Here is a 25,685-nt window from a genome sequence, read left to right on the forward strand (position 1 = left end):
AGATTCCTCATTTCAAAGCAAATTCTCAAAATCAAATTCATTTTGAAAAAAATGACCCTACCCTCTGTTGCACTTCTGAGGATTACAGAATCTCAGTCAAAGGAACTGCAGAGATTGACTAATCTAACGGTTTTCAAATCTTTTTTAACCCTGGAGCATATTCTTAAAAGTAAATTTCCCACCTGGGTCCCAATCTGTAAAATACTTAAAATAGAGCTGATTGATTGAAACAGGGGTGGGGGACCCAGAGCTCCACCCTTCACCAAGCCCCAACCAAGGAGGTGGCGCCATTGTTCTCCCTGGCCTTCTGGGGACAGCATGAGTCTAGGGCAACATCAACGTTCTCCCTTCACCCAATGCTAGAGCCAGGCGCCCATGCACATCCTGACAGGTCCCCTCTTCCAGGCTAATCTCAGAGTCAAACAGACACGGGGTGCTGCAATTCTAAGGAGGTTTGGATTGGCAATCTTGGGGAAACTGTCATGGTGTGTCCGTGATCATTTAATGAGTATTCAGTCTAAGCTCTCACAACCACAAACGTAGAACTGAGGGACCCAAAGCTGTGGGGTGTGGTGATGGGGCAGGCAGCAGGTAGACGTGCAATCCTATAAAAGGGGCCTATATATGGGGTGGTCTGAGGTTTCATGGACCTGGAGCCAGAAAGCCATGCTCACTGGCCCTTGGAAGGGAATGTTTCCAGCAGAGCAGCTAGCAGGTGGGCAGAGGAGGAAGGATAAGGATTAGTGGTTTATCCTAGGCCAGGTACCACCTTTAGAGCCATTTCCCCATCTGCTCTTTATAGAGGGGGCAGCCTGGAGGGCTGATCAGGAAGCCCACAGCAGACATCCGCACAGCACACGGCAATTGACTCTCACACACGCCATCTCGAGTGGTCCTCACAACAACTCTATGAAGTGCAGGTTAACATGAAACTACTTTATATTTAAGGAGTTGGTGAGGTAAAATAGCTAGCACGGCTTCCCTGGTGGTGCAGTGGTTGAGAATCTGCCTGCTAATGCAGGGGACACGGGTTCGAGCCCTGCTCTGGGAGAATCCCACTTGCCGCGGAGCAACTAGGCTCATGAGCCACAACTACTGAGCCTGCGCGTCTGGAGCCTGTGCTCCGCAACAAGAGAGGCCGCGATAGTGAGAGGCCCGCACACCGCGATGAAGAGTGGCCCCCGCTTGCCACAACTAGAGAAAGCCCTCGCACAGAAACGAAGACCCAACACAGCCAAAAATAAATAAATTAATTAAAAAAAAAAAAGCTAGCACAAGGTCAGCTGCCTGTAAGATGCAGAGCCGTGGGCAGTGCTATTTCCACCACCGCACCGATGCACGCAGGAGATAAGGGAGAAGTCAACGTTTTCTCAGGAAGCATTATTTTAAATTCCTTCTACCCTTCGTAAGGATTCCGGTGCGAGGTAGCTATGTGATTTCTGAGCAGGTGGGTAAAGTGAGGACAATGACAGCAGCAGCTGGAACAGAGAGGAAAGGATGAGATGCTGTTTGCAAACCCGCAAAGATCTCCCTCATAGGAATCTCAGCAAGTGGCGGGCTGGGATGAGATAAAGGGGCAGCAGGGGTCAAAGAGGAGGGCCAACCAGGGCAGCCTCTCCAAGGGAAAGTGTCATGACTACAGAGGGAGCACAGCACAGCGGCCAAGAGCATGGACATGGGAGCCAGACTGCTATGGTTTGAATCATCTTAGCCCCACCACGCTGTGCCTCAGTTTCCCTAGCCAAAATAAGTATGACACTGACGGTATCTACTTCATAGCCTTTTGCAAGAGCTACATAAATCAATGCCAGTGAAGCTCTTAGACAGTGCCCGATATATAGTAAATGCCACACGAGGATTTGTCAAATAAGTTCTTATCAGGCTGTGAACTCCTGCTTCAGGTGCTCACAGATAAGCGATAAGCGACAGCTGCTGTTTGAAATTCGAAAATGAGGTTATAACGTCCTAGCTTCCTGTTCTCCCTAAAGTTTGGTTACTTCAATCCCTGGCCCCATTAATTTATGAAGCCCATTTTATCATCAGATCTTCCCCCACTCTTTCCTGACTTTCCTTTCGTCACCCCTACTGCCGAGCCAAGCCCCTGATTCCCCAGGCTCATCTTTCTGAGTCCACTTCATATATTGTGTGACTTTTCAATTGTTCCTGTGGCACGTAATATAGCATTCAAGTCTATGGTTTGTTTTAAATGTACCTAGGAGTCATATTAAAATTCTGTCAACAGGGGGAGCTCAAAGAATAGCTTAAAATAAAATTATCCAGCTCCAGCAAACTCGGAAAAAAAAGAAAAGGAAGAAATAAAATCATTCTGATATAACCATATGATTTTGTTATTAATCAGAAAATGAGAGGAAATAAATTCAAAGAGAGATAAGTAGGCAGTGTTAATGAGACATTGTTTTTCTATAGTAGAAGATGATTTACTTAGATTTCTGTCTCTAGAGAAATCCAAGTAAAGATTTTGATCTTACATTCACAAAGATGACAAGGTACTAAAGAGTTCAGGGATTTAGATTTATTCCCATTTGATTTGTTTTCCTTAAGAAGAGTTTAGAAGCATTGTGCTCAGTCTATTCAGACTTAGTAAATACTATTCAGGGAGGTCACTGCATGAAATACTGTTTGCAACTCTGGCCAAAATTCCAGGGATAATCATGAAATGGGCTTTTATTTATAATGAGCTAATGTTTCAACTAGGAATTTTGGAAAACCTTTATGGATTTCTATAAGGTGAGAAGAATAACTCCTACTTGTTTGGTTTACTAGAATATCCTTAAACTCAAAAGCTTTGCTCCTGTGATATCTGGGCTGAGAAACCTGTCTGATGCTCTGCCCTAAGCCAAGGTTCTACCCTGGGAGGAAAGCTTAGCTCATCCTCGGTGAGGCTGTGATATTTGGCAAAAGATCTTTAAGATACGATTAAGGGAATGAAGAATTCTTGGAAGGGAAAATGTAGAGCATAAAACCTGTTGTGATGGATCTTTGTGGTTTTGTGGAGTGGGCTAGATTGACTGCAGTTGAAGGCTGGATTTATAAAGTGCTTTTTTTCTTCCAAATAATTCAAAGGGATTTCTCATAGGAGCTGTGACTATAAAGCCAGGAGATTGGATCCATACTAGAAACAAGCCTCATTGCTTTTTAACTGCATCATGCAGGTGGTCTTACATATGCAGTTTCTCTGAGCAGGGAGCACTGGGAATTACTACTCTGATCTCTTAGAGGAAAAAAAATGCAATATTTTTCCATCAGATCATTTGCCAAGGATCACATTTTTGGTCACTGTCAGAATGGACTCAAACCCAGGTTTTCTAATTCCAAATACGTAGGGCATAAACATATGCCTTAGTATCTAGGTCACCTAAATAGCTGATTCTCAAAGCCACTTCCAATCCAGGATTTGACCACTCTATTATTTATTGACTCAAACTCGAACACTTGGGCTGCACCAGTTTGTTCTTTTAATCGATTCATCCAGTGAAATGCCAACTTTAATATAAGAGCAAGGTAATTGATACCATAAAGTAATAGAACTGTTTTTCACTTGTGATTTTCACATACTGTGTCATGATGTTCAAGACTTACCTCTTATCTTGGAAAATGAGTGATTTTAAGATATTTTATAATAATGGACTGACTAGAGAAATTATAGCAATATAATGCAACCACTTTAAATCATGTTCTCCAAGAGTATTTAAGTTTATGGAAAGCTGTTCATCTCACATTGCTATGTGATTAAAAAAAGCAGGTTATGAAACAATGTGTATATATACTTTCAAAGTATAAAAGTCTAGATAAAAGATAAAAGTCTAGAATGATGTGAACCAAAATATTAATAGTCATTTTCTTAGGAGGGTGTTATATGCATTTTCTATTTTAGTAACAAAATTTCTCATACTGTCTGCAATTTATCGAGCTTTACATGTATAATTAGAGAAACATGAATTTGACTTTATATAAAAATATAAAGGGCAGTTTAAGAGCTTTGTAAAAATAAGACATTATAGGATTATTTCCTAGAAAGATTCTTTTGGAGAAAATATTTCCTACCTCATTTCCTTTGTTTCCAGCACTAGACTTCATTTCCTTTGGTTGCTTTGTAAAAGAAAACAACAGTGTTTAGATGGAGAAGCATTATCAGCTAAATATCAAGTTGGGGTTTTCTTGGCCCATAATTTTGACTTCTAGAACAGTAACCGAGATGTTTTCTAACTCACTGAAACCTGATGTGACATAGCTGCCCGGATTCAACAGAAAGGAGCTTCCTGTTTCATCTCAAGGTATGCCACTTTAGGAACTTTGGTTGAGATAAGGGAGCAAGCTGGCATAAGACTGTGTTTTTCAGTCACATTTTGGAAAGAGGAACTCATGCTGGGATGTTTTAGAATCTATTCAGCACTCCTTTGTACCTGACAAGTATCATCTGAGCTCAGCCGTGATGATTCTCAAAGCCTACGAAATCAAGTCTAACACACAGGCCTGGGGAAATAGACAATGGGGCAGCGTGCCACATGGCACAGTGAGCTACTAAATGCCATGAGAGCAGGAGACACAAAACTGTTCATGACACAGATTACTTAATGGGAAAAAAAAGGACAGAAAAAAAATTAGTGTGTACAATCTGATCCCACTTAACAAAAAGAATATATATATACGAATGAAAATGTAAAAATAAGTATGTTATGTCAAGGTGTCGGGCTCATAGGTGGTTTTTAATTTTTTCTCTGATTTTCTATATTTACTTTTGTATTAAAAAGTGATTAAAGTATTATGTAAAAGATAATATACGTGAAAATGCTTAGCAACTAGAAAAGCACCATGAAAACTAAGGTTTTGTTATTTTATATATTATCTCTGCTGGAATAGAGACCCACCACTTTTTGGTTTGTTCCTTGTCCTTCCTTTTCCAAGTGACTCTTTTGGGAGACAGAAGGGCATCTTACTGCTTCACTTATTAGCAAACATTGGCCATTATTGAAAGTTCCTTGAAAATAGGAATTGAACTTAAGCAAAAAGAGTTCTAGTTATAAGGATGTATATGTCATCACTCCTCATTACATTTTATTGATTTAGCAGTGTCATATAGAGGGATTCAGTTACAAAGAAATGTACTCTTCAGTACTGAAGACCAAACAAAAACAAAATAAAAAATGAAAACCAGCATAAATTTATGTATGCAGATATCTTTCTGTTACCATAAATTTTATCTTTTAGGAAGTAGACCTTTAGAGACTGCTTCAGTGGTGCCCCAACATTCAGGTGAGGTACCTCCCAAATGCTGATAAACCAGATGAGCAACATTTTTGGCAAGACAAGCAACAGGGTCTTTGGGAATCTAAGAACTATGCAAAGAATTAGAAAGAAAGCAGGAAGAGAACTCTAGGTTAAGAGGAAGTGGTAAAAGCAAGAAGTAACAGGATGAGGCTGGGTCAGAAGCTTTCTAGAAATGCCAAGGCAAACTGTGCAACTCACACCCAGAAACATCATATTTCCTCAGGCTAATCCTCCTAAAATGAAAGAGCCTTTAGCCAGACATGTCATTACTGGTATCATTTGGGAGATTTAAAAAATGAAACCAGGAATGCCTATTAACTGTAAGACAGATTATCTCTGTCATTATTACCAAAATATTTTAACTAATTAAGACATATACTTAGGTACAACATCACCATTGTTAAGAACTCACACCTTCAGGGTTAAGGTTCAGTGTTCTTTTTACCAGTTAAAATTCTTCAATGATGGCATGTTTTATTTCTCAGTATGGCCCTTAATTCGCATAAGAAACACTAAAGAACAAAACACGTTAAATTATAAGGCCTATTAGCTTAAATGTGTCTAATTTGGAGGGGAAAAAAAGCTTGTGTAATTTTACTGCCAGACTCACCAAATGCCGAAATTCTACAGAGAGACTCCCACTGGAAGATTCTTCAATGGACATGGCTTTGACGTGAGTTCCACAAAGCACAAATCTTCGATTGCTAGAGAGAAAATCTTGGCTGTTTACATGGTCTCAGGTAAAATATATTTATGAGAACAGCCGAAAATTCTAAAGTAAATGTCTTACCTTAGAGTTGAAACATTCCTGTAAAACCAAGAAGATTCTTTAAAATGAGTTATTTAAAAGATCTAATAACAATTTTTCTATGACACTTTAGGGGATAGTATATAAAATTTCATTTCAAGTCTTTATAGTAAAATTTTTAAAGTAAGTCTTCCTTGGAGTTCTGTAAAATGTTTGAACTTCAAAGTCAAATATTTGAAGTACATTGATATGTAATGTTAGAGAAGTAAATTTAAAAGTTTTAAATTATTCTATAAAATAAGGACAGTTCTTTTTTAAAAGTCTTACATTTTCATGTTTCAAAATGAAATTAGAAACTTACTTGTCAATTGATGCTTTCACCTTTACCTGATAGTTTAGTTCTGGTAATTTTATCAGTAGTCTGGAAAGACACATAAAGAATTAAAGATAAAAATTTTAATGGCTAAAAGCCTTTTTATATTTAAAGATTTAAATATATTTACAGCAAATACATATAAATCAAACTCACATTATTTCCAGTCATATGTTAGTGTGTTTTTAAAATGTCCAATTCCTCTTTACTTTGCCATGTTACTAATATTGACATCAGCCACTTAATATAACACATACTTGGAAAGTGTTTCCATATTGCTTCAGTTGATGTGTGTTGGATAACACATTGGCTAGGTCAGAAAAATAGTTATATATTTTGGCTAAAGCCCAAATTTGGGTTAAATGTATAAAAAAAAAATTTTGCAAGTCTATTAATGTGGCTCCATTTTATTATCATATTATAAAAAAATTGTAAGCTTAGTAAGACTAAATGTTTTGATAACTGTTTTATGGTAAAATACTGAGAAAGACTAGGACTCTGGTAGAATAAGGAAAATTCCACTTCAAATGCATTTGCAGTCTTTAAAGATACTATATTTAAGTAACAGCAAAAATGTTCATAACTAAAAAAGACCTAACTTCAAACAAACAAATGATCAAAGGTCAGAATAACAATTCCTTTAATTCCTTCTTGTTCAGCCCTCCTTCACTCCTTAGCTTTTCCCAACTCTTCCGAGCTGTACCCTCTGACATACCCTCTCTGCAGGTTCAGTTCAGTTTCAGAGACGTTCATTCAGTCACTCACTCACTCATTCATTTATGCACTCATCCCAAACCTTGTTCATTCACTCAGCATGTATTTAACTCCTCATATAGACCCAGTACAGCCCCAGGCACTGGGAAACTGGCATAGTGAAGATTAGGGAAGGAGCAGAGTAGACATGGCTACACATCAAAGGAAGAAGTCTAGCCAAAGAGCTGGAATATAGAGAATGGTAATAAGCAACTGAATGGCATTAGAGAAATACAATCATAGATAACAGACAGCCCAAACAAAACAAAAATAATGTAGCAAAGGTTCCTTAAAAATCCTGCCAGGATTGGTTTCAGGGCTTGGGATATAATAAGTGTACAGCTGTTGGTAGTGAGGGGTGAGGAGGTCATATGAAGTAAGACAAGATGTTTTTCCCCTCTGCATTCCTCTCTATCCTATTTCAGGAAGAATCTCATTCACTGTAGGATGCTGATGACAAAAGGGAGTCCCATGTCACCCCCTTCCTTTGAAACAGGAGGATGGAATGCTATGGTAGAGAGGAGTTTTAGGGAAAATCTTGAATACTAAGTAAAGGATCATCTATCAAGACAGTGGAGAACAGTGTACAGAGAAGAAGGATGGGGACCGAACAGTTAGATGGAAGAGGAAGGCAGAACACCTAAGCCAGGGATTAATGGTCTATGCCTCTGGCAATCAGTTCAAACACCACGCCATTCAGGGACCTCTTCCACTCAGAACTCTTTGCTGAGCAGTCCCTACTCATCTTCCCCTTCGTCCCACAGAGCATCTTAGACTGAACATAGCATCTATGGGGGTGTCTCAAGGAAAAGTAGCATATATACCACCCTTCTATCCTATTTCCTTTTAGTGTTACAATTTTCTGGGCTATATAGAGATGTGGGGATGAGGAAGGAACACCTTCTGAAAATCATAAAATTTTAAAAAGGAACCTGGTCTCTGCCTTTTGTTTTTGTTTCTTAAAGTCTTGGTGCAAATTCACACAAAAGAAATGATTAAGAATTTCAAGAAGGGTTTCTGAAATGCAAACGAAAGACAAATGCCTTCCTTTTAAAAATGAAGTTCCTAGGTGATAGATGTCAACTAAACTTATTGTAGTAATCATTTTGCAACTTAAGTATGTCAAGTCATTATGCTTAAACTTATACAGTGTTGTATGTCAATTATATCTCGATAAAATGAAACTAAACTAAACTAAACTTAAAATGGAGTTGCAATAGTGATCTGTGATCAGGGATGCTATCATGGGATCCTAAATCACCATCTATCATGGCATCACCACCTCTAGTCTGGAATTTCAGCTTTCCAGAGGTGACCTAGTGATTAGAAATGTAAAGCTTTGGGACTCAGAGATTGAGGCATGATGAAAATCTTTGAAAGTTTGAAGTCAAACTCATTATTTTAAGAGTGTCATTAGGGAAAGCTGTATGCTTTAGTTTGCTCATGCAAATGAAAAGGATCAGATACACAGATAAAGCGGCAACAACATAATCATTTCTCTTTAAATCAGGTACATAATAAGGATGTACTGAAAATCGTGGTGTTGAGATTTTTCATGGACAATCCAATAAGCTAGTTGCTGGGTGATCACAGGTGAAGAATGTTCCACTATATTTCCTGGATAGGATATTCAAACCCTTCCATAATCTGTCTCCAATCTATCTACTCAATTCTCTCTCTCCCTGCTCCCCATGCTTACAAAACAGACCCAGGAGGTCATTATTTCTATAGTCTCACTCTCCCACACCCCTGCTCTTCCCTCAAGGTCCTTCCTCAGTGACCACAAAGCATTCTCCAGGCTCCCCAGTTTTCTCTCAAGCCAGCCTTTTGAGCAATTAATCCCATGTTGTCCGATATTGTGATTTCATACTTTCATGCTAATAACTCTCACGTCCTCATCTTCATTGTTCTACTCTTTACAAGCAGGGCTCTCACCTTAACATTTCTGTGGGTATTTACCATAGCTGAGTGCTGGGCATGCAGGAGGTGCTCAGTAAAGAATAGTTGAATGAAAGGCACAATGAGAGAAACTAGCCTTAATCACACAGTGGCTATGGCATCATAAGTACGAAATGAGAGAATGCGTTCTGCCTACCTTAGCTTTACAGTAAACTGAATGAGAGTTTTGAGTACCATCGGCCTCTGAGGGTGGGTTGGCATGCATGGCTGTCGTTCAACCACAAACGAGCTGCGTTCAAAGGAAATAAAGCACGTCATTTGAAAACACTGGAAACACTGACAGGCTGAAAACCACAGAGTAACAGGATGCTGTCCTCTTATAAAATCCAAACTTTCTACACTTAGAAGACATTCAAACCCTTGTTAAGCTCAAATCTTTCCAAGACTTCTCATAAATAAATACCAGGAGATGGGAAATACCTAAAGATTGTCCCTAAGTAACAACAGTAAAGAATTCTTAATTGTTATAATTGGGTCAAGAATAAAAGCCCCAGTCTATTTTTATCATACTAAACATCAAGTAGAAAGTTAATTTCATGCCATTTTTGAGCTAGACATTAGGATTTCTGGTACACACTAGTATTTTTTTTTTCCTTTAGATGAGCTTATAAACATAAACATGTTCTCCACCCTTCATTTCTTGGATATATACTTGAGAAGAAATCCTTGAAATCGTGTCTTCTAAAAGATGAAAAATGAACTTTGGGTGGGTGATGTGGTGGCTCATGAGAAACCAAGTTAGGTGGTGGGAGAAGTGTTGATGAATAAATAATGAAGAGTAGAAATGTTTCTGGAACTGCCTGGAGCTTTATTCTCTGCACCCTGAGGCTCACTGTTTAACACCTCCCTCCCACTCCTTCACTTGAACACCAAAAGCCTAGCCAGGGTGTCCTCCCAACTCCACAGGACTGAGGCTCCCAGGAGGCATTTAAATGGATAACATTTGACTTACTCCTTTTTTTTTTTTTAAATTGAAGTATAGTTGATGTACAATGTTGTTTTGGTTTCAGGTGTATAGCAAAGTGTTGACTTACTTCTTAAAAAGGGTGTAGATCAAGAAGGTGACTCTTTCTAGCAGATGTGCTCTTTGCAGTGGGATGGGATCCCCTTCATATGTCATTTTGGTAGACTGCTCCTCTAATTTCTCCAACTGCCTTCTGAGTTGGAACAGACTTTCTGCCAACAGTGTAAAGCTATCGAACAGCAAATGAAAAACGCAGATAGTTTTCCACTTAACAATCCACCATTTTAACTATTAACCATATTTAGCAAATATTACCAAATAATTATTAAATTAATTAAATTAGTCACTTAATTCCATTAAAGGTTAGTGACAGTTTTTTTTTTAAATGTTTGTTTTCCTAACCCAGCTTTTTGCTAAAATGCATGATAGATGTTAACTGTTTTCAATGTTTAAAAATTTTTACCTTCAGTTATAGACAAGAAATCGTTTAGGAAATTTTGTCAACATCTGGAACCAAATCCCTTTTAATTATCCTTTTTAAAAAGTCTGTTAAACACATATATTTTAAAAATATTGCACTCACTAAAGGGCAAAGAGAGCAAATTTAAAACTTTAAAAATACATGATATGAAGAATGTTATGTGTAAGAATACTGAAGAAAAAAACTGTATGACCCCCCCCCCCATATACATTTTTTACAGGTCCTAAGTATTAGCCAAAAAATTATCAGTGGATCTTCCTGGAGAAAGGTATCTGCTTAGAGTTTTACCTTGGATCTTACCTTAGAAACAGAGGTGGCAGCTTGGGCTGGAAGTCTGGGAAAGAGGGAGATTGAAAGGCACACAGAAGGGGCCTCCAACTAAGAGGAGGCAGAAGTCTCGTGAGACTTGCTAAGTCCATGTGCCCTGACAGCAGCTCCTTCTACTGAAAGTTTATTCCCCACATAACAGTGTAGAAAGAACTGCGAACCCCCTACTGAATTTGGTATGAGCACCATTATCTGCTATGCTCCCTTTGTTGTTTATCTTGTTTTCACAACAACAGAGTACAGTGAGGTTAGAGAATCAAAGTATCTCCCCAAGGAAAATCAATAAATTTAAAAAAGAGCCCAGTTACTTTTCTTGAGAAGCAGGCCTGGCAGTGCAGACCTTTTAGTGCAAGTGTGCCCAGTTACTGTGCTTTTTCATTGTATTGGATTGTACCCTTGGGAAGCAATTTTAGATTTCAACTGAAATTTTTCCTTCTTTTTCATTATATTTTCTAATTGTTCTTTCACTCACATAGTTTTCTTTTACATCGATGAAGGGGAAAACCAAAAAACATTTTTTTTAATACAAAGGATAATATCTGTACATAATTGCATGTATGCATGTGTACACAGGCCGGGGATGCCATGTTGTATTAGCCATTTGAGATTTTTTCATTTAAATACAAAAATAAATCACTTTGTTGAAAACACAGAACTAATGTTTAACTCTGACACCTTAAGATACACATTTTAAAAATGAGATATAGTGTTTGAAGCCAGTGCTTCTCATGCCCTTCAAGAAAGTGTATTTATTGCTGATTTGAAAAAGTTCATTTGAGTCTTTTAAGATTGATATATCAGATGAGAAAATAAGCAATTCTTATGCATTCTATAGATTTCTATAGATGCTTTATTTTTCTCCCCAAAGGAACGGAAATTAAGAACACTCAGACAATTACATCCATTTGTTTTCAACGGTAGAGTTCCAGCTGCTAATAAGCCATCAATAAGCTGAATGAATTGACATTTGGGTCTAAGCCTGTATTCTCTGGCTAAGCGACACTGTTGTGTACTTCCTGTGGTTTTCACTAGAAACTCAATTCAGTTCGTTTTACCAGTTTTGGAGCTGGTCGAGCCCATTGTGGAGTGGACCTCCGATGCAGGCGACTTGCTGTCGCCTCTTCCAGTCTTGCAGCTCCTCCACCAGGGTGCTGTTCATTAACAAGTCCGTCTCATTCACTATTTGTGTCATCTTACTGAGGGCTTCCTGAAGACAAAAGTAACTACTGAGAAGATTCTTATGACACACAACCAAAGCTACTCATAATTTAACCTATAAAATAATTTGTCTGACCTGGGAGATAAAGCCTTGGTTAAAATTTTGACCAAATATTTTACCAAATACTACCTTCTATCTGCCATGGCACTGCCTTTTCAAATAATTAAATTATTGCAATTCAATAATGTCATGAAGAAAGAAGCATGACCACAGTTAACATTCTCATAATAGCACATAATACTCTCATAATATCATTTACTATAAGTAGGTTGAATTTGTAACTCCTGTGACAATATTGAATCCCGTAGTCATAAAAGCCATATATCTGCTTCTTAACAAGTCATTTATAAATTGAATTTATATTCTTATAAATATGTTTATGCATTTATTTTTAAATGTACTGACTAGAATTTAAGCCTTTCTGTGTTAGTTTTTAGTACCACTTTATCTGGGTTTGGGGAAGCATAGTGGGAAAATATAACTTTCAAAGGCCTAGGGATTAGAAGATATGAATTTCTACCCTGGCTTTGCCACAGCTATGTGAATTTGGACAAGCCATTTAACTTTGTTGCGACTTGATCTTCTCATCTATACAGTCAGGTGAATGGACTGAATTATTTCTAAGACTCCCCTTCTCCTTAAAATCTTATTTAAAGTAGAATAAGATGGCATGCATAAAATGTATAGCATAGATTTATTATGCATAAAAGCATTAAGTTTATCTTGGGTTAAATATTTACATGTTTAAAATCTGATATATAACTGTTTAAGTTTATAATTAATTTAGGGTGAAAATAAATTTTACATTTATTTGTGCTTACACAAATTCCTGCACAAAAAGATGAAGCCAAACTTTTAGAAATAAACTATTGATTTCAGTGACTGGTTAAATTTCAATTGCATCTATTTTCAAGGAGAGGTAGAATTGAGAGATATTTCTCCTCTTTTAAAATATTTTATTGAGCCAGAAAATTTTCTTCCTCTCCTTGGGAAGAGGTTAGATTGAACATGTTCAGGTCTCAATGGACTCTCCTGAAATCTACAAAATTATTTAGCACAATGTCATTTTTCAGAATAGAAACTGGGACACTTATTTCTGCAACAAAGTTTTAGTAGTCGTCAAGTAATATTTTAATTATACATGTGCAGTAGAACCCATTCCAGCATATTAAGTATAGCAACTAAAACAGTCATGTCTGAAATAGTGGCAAATAAAAACTGGGTAAAATGTTCACCTTGAAATTAATGGTAGCTACAGTACATGTACCACATAAGCAGGATAAATAGACTCTAGAAGGGTTCTGCTTTGTAAACTTAGGTGAAGAAGCATGGCAAACAGTATGATACTCTTCCTAGAAACACTGCCTTTTATTCATTCAGCATAAATGGAACTGATAAAATCAAAGAGCTTAATTTCAGAGCTTAATCTAGTAGGACTAGATGTAGAAAAAGAAGAAAAATAGGCAAAAGACCAAATTAAAGTTCTTCACTAGCCTTTCTTTTGAAGTCCAGGCTGTTCAGCATTTCCTGCAGAGTCAAAACTTCCTGATTCATTAGGGCACTGTTCTTGTCACCCTGATCTGTGAAGGAAAAGAGATCAGACTTAGAGTCCTCTCCAAGGCAAAGTTCTCTGTCCTGAAAGCCAAAGCCAGCTGTAACCTGCCATCCTAAGATCCCATGATGCAAGAGCCTAAATGGGGCCATTAGTGACGAGTTTAAAAGTAAATCCCTGGCTGCCAGGAAGGATTACATCCAAGCATGCCAGAGATGAGCTCTCTCTTACAGACCTTGAGAGAACACCATTCTTCACACAATGGTCCTTTTGGGGGCAAGGAGAGAGGAGATATACATGTTTTTATAACGGATTCTTTTTTTTTTTTTTTTTTAATTTATTTATTTATTATATTTATTTTGGCTGTGTTGGGTCTTCGTTTCTGTGCGAGGGCTTTCTCTAGTTGTGGCAAGCGGGGGCCACTCTTCATCGCGGTGCGCGGGCCTCTCACTGTCGCGGCCTCTCTTGTTGCGGAGCACAGGCTCCAGACGCGCAGGCTCAGTAGTTGTGACTCACGCGCCTAGTTGCTCCGCGGCATGTGGGATCTTCCCAGAGCAGGGCTCGAACCCGTGTCCCCCGCATTGGCAGGCAGACTCCCAACCACTGCGCCACCAGGGAAGCCCCTGTAACGGATTCTTTATTAGATCATCTCTACATTAATAATGACCTTGGTTGGTTGGGATGTGTAAGAAAGAAAAGGGGCCCTTCTCTGTGCCTATGATTAAATCATACTTGACCCCTCCTGATGCCTTTACTCCATCTCCTGGAAGAGTTGCCATTTTATAGTACATAGTCTCATTAATAATAAAGACTAAATCCTTTGCTTTCTCTTTTTCTTTGCAAAACAGGCTAGCCTCACAGTAAAACCAGAAGTGGGAAAGAGTTGCAAATTAAGAAAAATCTCTGACTGAACAAAACCCAAAATGATTTATCCTCTTAAATGACAGATGTACAATAAACATCGTATTATTTAATTTGAACTTTAAACTTTATTGGTATATAGTAAGTGACTGCTTATACCAACCGCTCATCTCTATAATAAATGAAGTTTTGGAATGCTGATCTGAATTGTGTTATTGTGAAAAGAGGCCCCTGAACAACACTGTGGCAAAGTCCTCGACAAAATAGCACTGATCTCCAAGAAGTCATTTCTGGTTGTATTAATTCACAAATTCACGAATTCCTAGATCCCATATGTAGCAAAATCCTGCTGATATGGCATTTTATCATTTCAAAACTTCATTAGCTAATACTTTCCAGTCTTCACCAGCAAAGATATAACTTGTTTCCCATGTATCTTTCATTTCCCTTAAAACATTTCCTTTCACTTATAATCAACAAAATATTTGTTGATTTAGTAATAATCATTTTTATTCTTCATAATGCTTATGAAGCACTGTAAGATACTAAAGTAACTCTAATTGTAATATATTAAGTTCAAAATAACTTTACTGTTTTAATGTAAAACAGTATATTTCAATGTATATTCTATTTCATAAAATTCATAGTTCACATATGAAATTTAGGCTGAGGCTGCTTTCAATGAATTGTAATGCTTGATTAAATGTGTAGTTGTTCTAAACCTTTTAAGAATCATGGACCCCTTTGATAAGCTGATGAAACCTGTGTTTGTGTCATTTCTTCCAAAGGTAAAAACATTGTACATACAATTATGAACATATTTAATAACATTTCATGGGAGTCAAGACATCCTGAAGGTGCCAGAAGAACATGTCACATCTCACCTATGCCAGGAAAAACTAATATCCTCTCTTTTAAATCTTAGATGGAAAGTTAATAAAGAATTTGATCACAATCATCCATACTACTTCCTTCCAGATAAATTTTAAGCTAACGTTTCAGTAGTTAAGGATGATTCTGTAAATCATCTGTAAAAAGAATTTATATCTAATGTGTTTTTCAAAATTATTTTAGAATTACAAAAAAGTTACAAAAATAGTACAGAGTTCCCATATATCCTTCATCCAGCTTCTTCTAATGTCTTAGATAAGCATAGTACAATGTTCAAAGCCAGAAGATTAACACTGCTACAATCCTATTAACTAATCTAGAACTAATGAGAATTTCTCCAATTGTCCCACTAAATGCAACACACTTTAAATGTTATTACTTGTAAATCATAGACTTTATAAATTTTATCATTCTTTCCTTACATTTCTTAAAAAACATCTAATTGTAAACAACCTCAATATTTAACCACAATGAAATAGTCAAATAAATTTCAGTGTCCTTACATTTTGGTATTTATACAATTATTGAAATTACGTTTTGAAGATTTTTTTATATGAGGAAATACATAAAATAAAACTTTAGCTTAAAATGCTATACAAAAAACTATGTACAAGATGATTTCAATTTTTCGTAAATAAATAGGTATGTATGTATTTCAACGTGTAGGAAAAAGGCTGGAAGAAAATATACTAACATTTTGACAGTGTTTATAACTAGATAGCAGAATTTTGTGTGGTTTTTAATCTTGTAATACTTTTTTCTACTTTCTAAATTTCCTACAGTGAGTCACATTTCTACTTTTAATTTTTAAAAATTATATTAAATAACTCACCTAGAGATAATATTAGTAATTTCCTGATCATATTAGACAATTATTATTACTTTTCTTAGTTGTGATAATGATATTTTGATTCTATAGGAGAACGTTCTTACTTTTTGGAGATGCATCCTGAAATAGGGGTGATTTCTCATGAGCTTTATAATTTACTTTGAATCATGGGTAAAAAGATATATTTATATGGAGAGAAAAGGATGAAGCAAAATAAATTAACTTCTCCTGCACCCTCTCTTCAAAAAAAGGGATCAATTTATCAATTCTGCAGGAAAGAAGAAACCCTAGTCACATTGCCTTTATGTCCCTATGTGGAATTATAGACAAAACAAAAACTTACCCATTGTCTGAATTGTTTTATACCTGTAGTCAAATTCATCTTGCAGATCTTCTAAATATTTGGTGTCTTGTTCTGTCATCTTTTTACAAAGAAAACATACTCTGTTGTTACAATTAAGCACGTCAATACAACAACATCATCCATCATCAGTATTTCAAAATACACTGTTTGGTGCTTGCAATTCCCAGTAATATCCCAGACTAACTATACAGAATCTACATTTCTAAAGAGCTAATGCCCATGAATGTTGAATAGCGCTAGAAGAACCAGACTGAAGTTGCTCTTCCATTTTCTCTTCCTGAGTGTTTGCAAATTTCAGCATCTTGCCTCTCATTTCTCAGTTAATTCCAAATGATGCAACTAATATTTTTCTTATCTGAGAGTATGGATACTTTTTTCCTTTTAGCTCCATACAACTCTGTATTAATGTACCAACTATCTTTTTGCTTAAAATCTCCATTCTCAAACGATATAGTTTATGACAACTGAGTCTAAATTTTTTTCCTCTCTACCTCTCAGAAAAAAAATATCTGTGGCTCCTCTGTGCCTCCCGTTCATTTGTCTTTGAGATTTTTACTTTTACTCTTCTCCAAACCTGGTGATGTTTTTCTGCTCAGATATAACGGTGTCAAGATCTGAGCTAAAGGCTTTTCATATAGTATTATCTCACGTAGTCCTCACAACAATCCTGTTACAGTGGTTATCCTCACTTTTACAGATGAAGAAGCAGAGGTTTAGAGGTGTGAAGCAGCTTACTCGCCTAAGGTCACATGGCTTCTCACTGATGGAGTCTGGTGCGGAAACCCTAATCTCCAGTAAATTGAAGTTAAAAGCTTCCCACAAAGAAATTTTTTCTAATATGAACATAGTGTGTGAGAGATATTTATCTTATAACAAATTACCCTATGATTTCTGTACGCACTAACTTTGGGCACATAAGAGAAAGATGCATAGTATGGTGACAACAGCTAGACTTTCCTGGTGTCTGTAAGAGATCACTCACCTGCACACTATTTTTAATGGCAGCCACTTTGTGCTCCACATTCCTCTGTCGTTCTGAAACTGAAGAACTTTGTAAGGTTTTCTCCAGAGGTCCCTGGAAAATCAATATCTTGAAATTTCAATGATGTTGATAAAACAGGTTTATGAAGAATGTAGTGTATGCAATATACTTTGAACTGAGGTATGGATGAGTATGATATGAAATACTCTACAGCCATTAAAAACCATGCTGTAGAAAAATATTTAATGACATACAAGTAGTGTTAAATTGTTAAGAAATAGAGCAAATTATAAGACACCATATGTTTGTGATCTCTGTTGCTTGCATATGTATGTATATATATTTATACTTATTTATTTATTTATTTATAAAAATCTGGATATATGTATAGACATGTAAACTCAAGTACATGTGACTGGAAGAACACACATACCAAAATATTATCATGTGCTATCTTTGAGCAGTAAAATTACAGATGATTTTATGGTTAAATTTTTTCCCCCTACTTTTCTATAACAGACCCATATTGCTTTTGAAATTCTATAAAATGAATACATGTAATTTAAAAATTAGTATAGTGAAACTACATTAAGTTGGACTTAAATTCAGAATTAGGGATGTTGAATCTGCCAGGATGAGATTTATTTTTACATTGGAACAAAGGGAGTTTGCTAAAGAATATGTAAAAATGTTAGGCTGGTTAAATAGAAAGGCTAACCAGCTACTCCAAGCCCCATTTCTTTCTTTTTTATTTTCATATTAAGTATGATTTTATAACTTTATTTTTCATTCTGTAACACATTGTAAACAGCTTTCTGTGTGATTAAATATATATGAAAATCATGATTTTTAACAGCTGTACTCATTATGTTTGAAGCTGTAAGGTCAGTGGAATGTTGTGAAATGTTTCTGTTGGCTGCACAGAAGGACAACATTGTTTCCTTCTTTTCAAAGAACTTTTTAACAGTGATGTGTTCATCTGAGGATCCTAAATTCCTTTCCTAAATTCCAAGAGTAGCTTTCTCTTTGATTTATTCTCATGTGTGACATTCTGCATATCCCTCCCACCACCTGAGTTCAGGTTTCCTGGTCTCCAGCCCCATCCTTCTCCTTCGTCCTTTACCAAAATTCAAAGGCAAGTCTGGAGATGTCAAGGCTCTCCCATTTTGCTCACCACCAACTACAGTAAAGTCCAAACTCTGGTGCTAACCACTTTGGGCTCCAAATGTGATCTAGCTTCATTTATGCTTTACTTTCCCTAGTGGGGGAGAAGCCTCTATGTCCCAGGCAGGTGAATGAAGAAGCAACCCTTTCTCTTCCCCCTTATTCTCCCCATTTCACCCCAAAGGAGAGGATGGTTTATAGCAGGGGTCCCCAACCCCAGGGCCACGGACCGCTACCGGTCTGCGCCGTTAGGAACCGCAAGCCCCATTTCTTGGCCACTCTAATAATCTGGCATTGAGTACGTTCCTTAGATATAACGTTTACGTAGCTATCTGGAGTTGAGAGTTACAATGTCAGTAAACCCTTCACCTTACCCTTGGATGGGGACGTATGGTTAGAAAGGATGATGACTTGACTAAGTAAGATCTATGGCAAATCAGTGGCAGAACCTCAAGTGGAACCCAGGTCCTTGACTGTCAATCAAGTGTTTTTTCAACTACATCACATTCTTCAGGTGGGTAAAGCCTTTGTAAAATTCACTCTCATTTTGGCCCCCATTATTTGTGTGTGTGTGTGTGTGTGTGTGTGTGTGTGTGTGTGTATCTCCATATATTTGTCTACTGGTTCGAAATTTACAAACCAGTGTTTCTTTTGTGGTATTATGTAGCACTAGCAGATTATTTGTGGAATGATTTTGATGAGCATCTATTCAAATAAATGTTTCTAATTTGGCTGATACCTGACATTTGAAGAGAACAACAACAACACACACACACACAGACAAAATGACTAGAGATAAGAGGGCTACAAAAAAAGACAGCTCAGAATATATATGAGAATATCATATATTAGTAACAGCATCTCAATTTTCACCCAAAAGCACTGAATCAAACTACATTTACTTTAGAAACTCACTAACTTTAGATTTTAAATTAAATAAAGGTGATACCATTCTTCTTTATCATCTAAAAAATAAGAGTAAGTTGTTAAAGCTTCATACTTCTCTAAAAACAACCATAACCTGACAGCAACTAAATCTGAGAATTTTTAATAGTTGAAAAAAGATACTTTTCTTGGATCTTCAAAAATAAATACACTAGTGTGATTTACTAACTTATGGAGTGTGACATGTGGAAAGCTGATTATTCACATGCTCTTTCCTTTTTCAAAAGGATTAACTGAAAAAGTATTCCCAGGGACTTCATATTCCTCTACTTATCTTTGATGGGGGCTCTGAGTTCATTCAGCATAGTGGGATAAAATATAATCTAAAATATTATTGGCAGGGCAAAGCACACTGAAACAATAAACAAGCAAATATTTATGGAGTTTCTGTAAGACAAAATTCCTGCTCGTGGAGTCGTTTGGACTTGTGGGGTAGGAAATTGGGAACTACTGAAGGGTTTGAGCAAGATCAATCCCTGAGGATAGACATGCTGAGAGAAACAGAGCCTAAATGGTAGTTAGGAATTCAGCCAGGAGGTGGTTACTCTATTCCTCAACTGATATAGTAAGACCATGGACCAGAGTGTGAGCAGTGGAAACAGAAAAGGATGTATAGATAGGATTCCAGAAACAAACTCTGGAAAGACTTGGTAGTTATCTCAATAAGGAGGCAGAGAAAAGGAACTATTCAAAGATAATCCCAAGACCTTGATTCCAAGTGAGTGGAAGGATGATGGGACTATTAACATAGGTAGAAGAAGATGGCTGGAAAGAAGACAAGAATTTCTGTTTCAGAAAAATTGACTTCCAGGTGATAACAAGATTACAATGGAAGAAAATGTTACCTGAACAGGCATGTTGGCTGCAGCCAATATTCTCCTCTCTTCCCTTAAACAATTTGAAATAACCACAGACACATGCATTGGATTTCCATGAAATTTTCCCTGAAAAAAAGTGAACAAAAACAACACAAAATCTTAAATATATACATAACTATTTGCAAATCAAAAATAATCTCCAAATAAATATGTGCAATTATTTGGGATTTGTTTCAACAACCTATTCTATTATAAAGCCACAGAAACTAATATTGTGAATGTAGATGCCTATGCAGCATATTGTTCTGTCTCTAAAAGTTATTTTTAATAATTAAAAATAGTTCTTGAGCACCTCTGTAGGAAAGGCCCTGAACACACACTCAGGAGGATCAGTTTACTTTGGGCTTAGGATAAGTTTTACAAGAGTTACTTCTTTGTAAATTGTTATGAACTAGGGTGGTCCCAGCTGTTCATTTGTTAACTCTGTACTACATGGTGTGCTTAACGCATTTCTTTTGGTCCCTGTTTGGTGCTCTTCATGTCAATTAGCTCATAACTATATCGGTATGCTAGAGAGAAACTCTATCACACATTTTAGCAACAATATTTTTATGACATCTAAGCATATACATTTTTTTATTACCAATGCTAATGGTTCAGATATTATAAACTGGCAGCCTGTGGGTCTAATTCAGCCATAAGGTATGTTGTGTAAGTTGAAATATTGTAATCCCTTCAGGGGAACATGTACTACCCATAGTTACCATAGTATCCACCACTGAGTGACCTAGGCACTCATTTACTTTACCTGCCAGGCACCTATAGGTTTTCTCGGTTTACAGGATTAATTTGAACAACACCATCATTTTAGTCAGTAGTGTTAAACTTCTTTGTTACTAGACCCTTCCATGGCAGGATTAACAGGAAACACAATAAATGTAGACAAATGCATTTATTTAGTTTCCCTCTGCCCTCCTGTCTGAAGGAGGTGCTAATTATCCATGAAATGGCCAAAAGGGCAATAGCAGAAAAGATAAAAGTGGAAAATTAATAATCAAAAGTAGATTATACAGACTAGTAAACCAAAGGGTCTTTCTTGGAAAGAAATGAGGTTATTGGTTGTAAACATTTTTAAGGCCTTGACCATTGCCACAATTCTATTAGATGATGCATTCTAATTAGCATTTCTATTTGAAAAACTAGGGTAAACACCAAATATCTGGTTTCCTGCTTTTCCATATTCTATAGCTTTTAAAACGTTTTTCCCCTTTAAATGAGGACACTCCAAAAGAAAAAAACAAAAATGAATTGACAGAAACTCTTAAGGTAAAGAAATTAAAATTATCCTATTCATTAAGCAGGGATAGCAAATTTCTGATTCCTGCATGCTGACAATTTCAGATTCTCCCTAGTTTGAATTTGTTCTTGTTTTTAAATTTTCCCATTGATTTGTTTTCCCATATACCTTCCATTTAACTCACCAAGAAAAGCTATGTTTGCTCATTTTGCCTTTATTTTAAAAATATTCCACTGATGAAAATAAAGGGTTTCTCCCAGGACTAATTTGGAGACTGTTATTTACGTAACGTTGAAAGCTTTTCCTATCCAAGATCAGGAGTTCCTCTAAGATCCCAAGAATCACCACTATTTGTCTTTGTTTTTCTCACTGTTACAGGAGTTCTTCATTGCTGATTATCCAGATACTATCTTTCAGCATTTCTCAGCTCCTTTGTCTATACTTTTTCATTTTTCTTTCCTGCTTGAACTTCTTTTACCTTCCCTTTCAGATTTGGTTTCCCCCTTGTCTTGTGAGGTTAAATTATTCATTTTTTTCTCCTTTGTTAAGAGTAAAGAATCACTATTGTTTTTATTCAGGCTATTTTTTCACTTTCCTTTTGCATTTTTCCTAACTTAGCTCTCACTTAAATGTGTCAGACGAAAACATCTTATGGAAAATTGACCGCTATAGATTCAAAAACCAAAGTAGCACTTTTCTTAATGATCAGGTTTTTAAAATTTTTTTTTTATTGAAGTATAGTTGATTTACAATGTTGTGTTAGTTTCAGGTGTACAGCAAAGTGATTCAGCCATATATGTATAATTCTTTTCCATTATAGGTTATTACAAAATATTGAATATAGTTCCCTGTACTATACAGTAGGTCTTTGTTGTTTATCTGTTTTGTAGATAGTAGTGTGTATCTGTTAATCCCAGACTTCTAGTTTATCCCACCCCCCTCCACTTTCCCTTTTGTTAACCATAAGTTTGTTTTCTATGTCTGTGAGTCTCAAATTAGCATTTAAAATTTTCGTATCAAAGATGTAGTTATGTTCACCTTTCAGTAGTTACCATGTATATGGACCATGGACACCCCCACCCCCCCAAAAAAGCAACAACAGAAAAACAGAAACAAAAAAACAAAAGAAAACCCACCCCTAAGTGTGTGTTGGTGGGAGGAAGGACAGAAGGGAAATTGCCCTTTTTCCAGAGTGTCTGTCTCTCTTACGTGTAGGTACTGCAAATATCTTCTACTCTGTGGCTCTCTTTTCACTATCTCTTAGTGTCAATAAATAGAAGTTTTTAATTTTAAAGAAGTCAAATTTATTAACTCTTCTGTTTATGGTTAGTGCTTTTTATGACTTAACAAATCTTTCCCTAATCTACAGCCATGGAGGTTTATTCCTATATAAATATATCTTAAGCCTTTAGAATTTTGCCCTTAATTGTAATTCACTTGGAGCTTGTTAATAATGAGAGGTCCCTTTCACTTTTTTCTATATGAACATCAGTTCCAACAATATTTATTGAACATTCTGTTCTTTTACCATTGCTCTGCTGGGCCAACTGTCATAAATCAAGTGCCCATATATGGATGGGTTTGCTTCTGACTCCATCCCATCTTATGGGTCTACCTGCTTTATCAACAGACTGTCTTAATTACTAGAGTTGTATAATAAGTTTTTTGACGTCAAGTAGAATAGCTTTTCTTTGCATTTTTCGCATAAATTTTAGAATCACCTTGTCAAGCTACAAACACACATACACACACACACAAGTTGAGAATTTGAATGGCACTAAATCTTTAGATACTTGGCATCTTTGTGTTCTAATCTATTTATTTAAGTCTTCTTTAATGTCTCTCTATTAAGCATTATAATTTTCCACAGAGATCTTATACATTTTTTGTTAGGTTTATTTCTATGTAGCTGGTATTTTTCATAGTGGATAGTATCTTTCTTTCCTAATTGTTTTCACTGGTATGTAGAAATATATTTGACTTTTATATATTGACTTTAAATCCAGCAACTTTGCTAAATTCTTAATAATTCTAATAATGTACTTGTAATATCTATTACCAAGTCTAAAAATTCATCTATAGATTCTTTTGGATTTTCTGCAAATACAAATCATATCTTGTATGAGTATTGATAACATTTTTTCCCCTTTTCATTTATCTAATATCAATCAGAACTTCACCTTCATACTATGATTTATTTAGAAATGTACTGGTTAATTTCCAAAGATAGGGATTTTCTATTATCCTTTTTATTGATTGTTATAGATTTTAAGATTCTGATAAGAATAGATGTTCTGAATGACTTCAGTCACTTAAAATTTATTGAAACTTGCTTTGTGGCCCAGCATATGGACTTTTTGTAAATATTCCATGTGAGCTTGTAAAAAATGTGAATTCTGCAGTTGTTGGGTGCAAATGTCTTATACAAGTTTATTAACCCAACTTTGTTAATTGTTTTGTTCAAATTTCTGCATCCTTGCTGATTTTTTTGCCTCATTAATTTTATCAAATATTGAAAGAGGCATGTTAAAATCTAGTTTGTGAATTTTTCTTCTTGTGGTTCTTTCATACACATTCAGACTTGTTATGTATTACTAGTGAGTCAAATCTTTCATTACTATGAACCGACCTTTATTGTTAAGAATGCTTTTTGCCTTGAAACAAAAATATAAACTATGACATAATGCTTATTATCACTTAGAATTTTTATTTTATCCTATTGAAAGAATTCTTGATTTATTTAAACATAGATATAGATATTTAATACCACATATTCACATCGTACCTATGTAAAAGGGTAAATATATATGAAATAAATTGGTTATGTATTCATAAAACTTCTTTGCATATTTACAATTCAACTTTTCTGAATCTCTTTTCAAATTAGATTCATTGGCATTCATGTTTTTTCCCATAAAATAATGTCCTCTGGGCCATCAAGAAAGTCAGTGATGCAGCATTTCTTTAAAATGTGCACCACTATTATCTACATTCTGTGAGTTTTGATGCTGGCACTTCCTTGATCTTACCAGAAGTTTTCAACAGAAAGTTTTCAGACAAGAACCAGGACTCACTCATATTCCTTCTGCAAATGGTCCTGAAATGACTTGATGACTGAATCATTGAGGGGTTGCAGTGGCCTAGTTATGCCATCATGATTCACAACCATTGTACTTTTACATGAAACTATTAGGCAACTGTTCAGATACATGTCCATAAAGTCACTGAGAACTAGACTATATAGCAGGTTCCTAGATGTCTGTTCCAGAAGATGTCTAACCAATCCTCTATCAGCTCAACCGCCACCTGTACTTTTTTGGTTCACTCCTAATAACATCTTTGAAGAAGTTCCTATTCGTAGACATTGTTTACAGTTTAAATTAAATATGGTGGTACCTTCAGCAGTTGGCAGTTAGGCGTAAGATTACAGTGATACACTGCTTTTCATAATCCAAACTCGTACTCTTGATCTTTTTAAAGATCCTTTTGGGGAACCCTCTTACACTTTTGGTGGGAATATAAATTGGTATAGCCACTATGGATAACAGTATGGAGGTTACAGTTAGGGTTAGGGTTAAAAAACCCTAAAAAACCTTAAAAAACTAAAAATAGAGCTATCATACGACACAGCAATCCCACTCCTAGGCATATATCTGGAGAAAACCATAATTTGAAAGGATGCATGCACCCTAATGTTCATTGCAGCGCTATTTACAATAGCCAGGACATGGAAGCAACCTAAATGTCCATCAGTACAGGAATGGATAAAGAAGATGTGGTGCATATATACAATGGAATATTACTCAGCCATAAAAAGGAACAAAATAGTGGCATTGGCAGAGACGTGGATAGACCTAGAGACTGTCATA

General features: G+C 36.2%; 1 protein-coding gene across 2 annotated transcripts in view; it reads right to left on the reverse strand.

Moving 5' to 3' along the window:
* The window catches only part of STAT4 (signal transducer and activator of transcription 4), a 92,140-nt gene that overhangs the window by 18,124 nt on the left and 48,331 nt on the right, over positions 1-25,685 (reverse strand). For both annotated transcript variants that reach the window (XM_061203425.1, XM_061203416.1), the window contains exons 4-14: positions 20,547-20,645; positions 17,593-17,685; positions 16,590-16,668; positions 13,608-13,693; positions 11,950-12,101; positions 10,157-10,315; positions 9,259-9,351; positions 6,399-6,458; positions 6,080-6,097; positions 5,900-5,993; positions 4,066-4,110 (exon numbers count right to left, since the gene is read on the reverse strand). In XM_061203425.1, coding sequence (XP_061059408.1) covers positions 4,066-4,110; positions 5,900-5,993; positions 6,080-6,097; positions 6,399-6,458; positions 9,259-9,351; positions 10,157-10,315; positions 11,950-12,101; positions 13,608-13,693; positions 16,590-16,668; positions 17,593-17,685; positions 20,547-20,645 — 978 coding nt within the window. The remainder of the gene's footprint in view (positions 1-4,065; positions 4,111-5,899; positions 5,994-6,079; positions 6,098-6,398; positions 6,459-9,258; positions 9,352-10,156; positions 10,316-11,949; positions 12,102-13,607; positions 13,694-16,589; positions 16,669-17,592; positions 17,686-20,546; positions 20,646-25,685) is intronic.

This window comes from Eubalaena glacialis, chromosome 1 (assembly GCF_028564815.1).
Source record: "Eubalaena glacialis isolate mEubGla1 chromosome 1, mEubGla1.1.hap2.+ XY, whole genome shotgun sequence".
Taxonomy (NCBI): Eukaryota; Metazoa; Chordata; class Mammalia; order Artiodactyla; family Balaenidae; genus Eubalaena; species Eubalaena glacialis.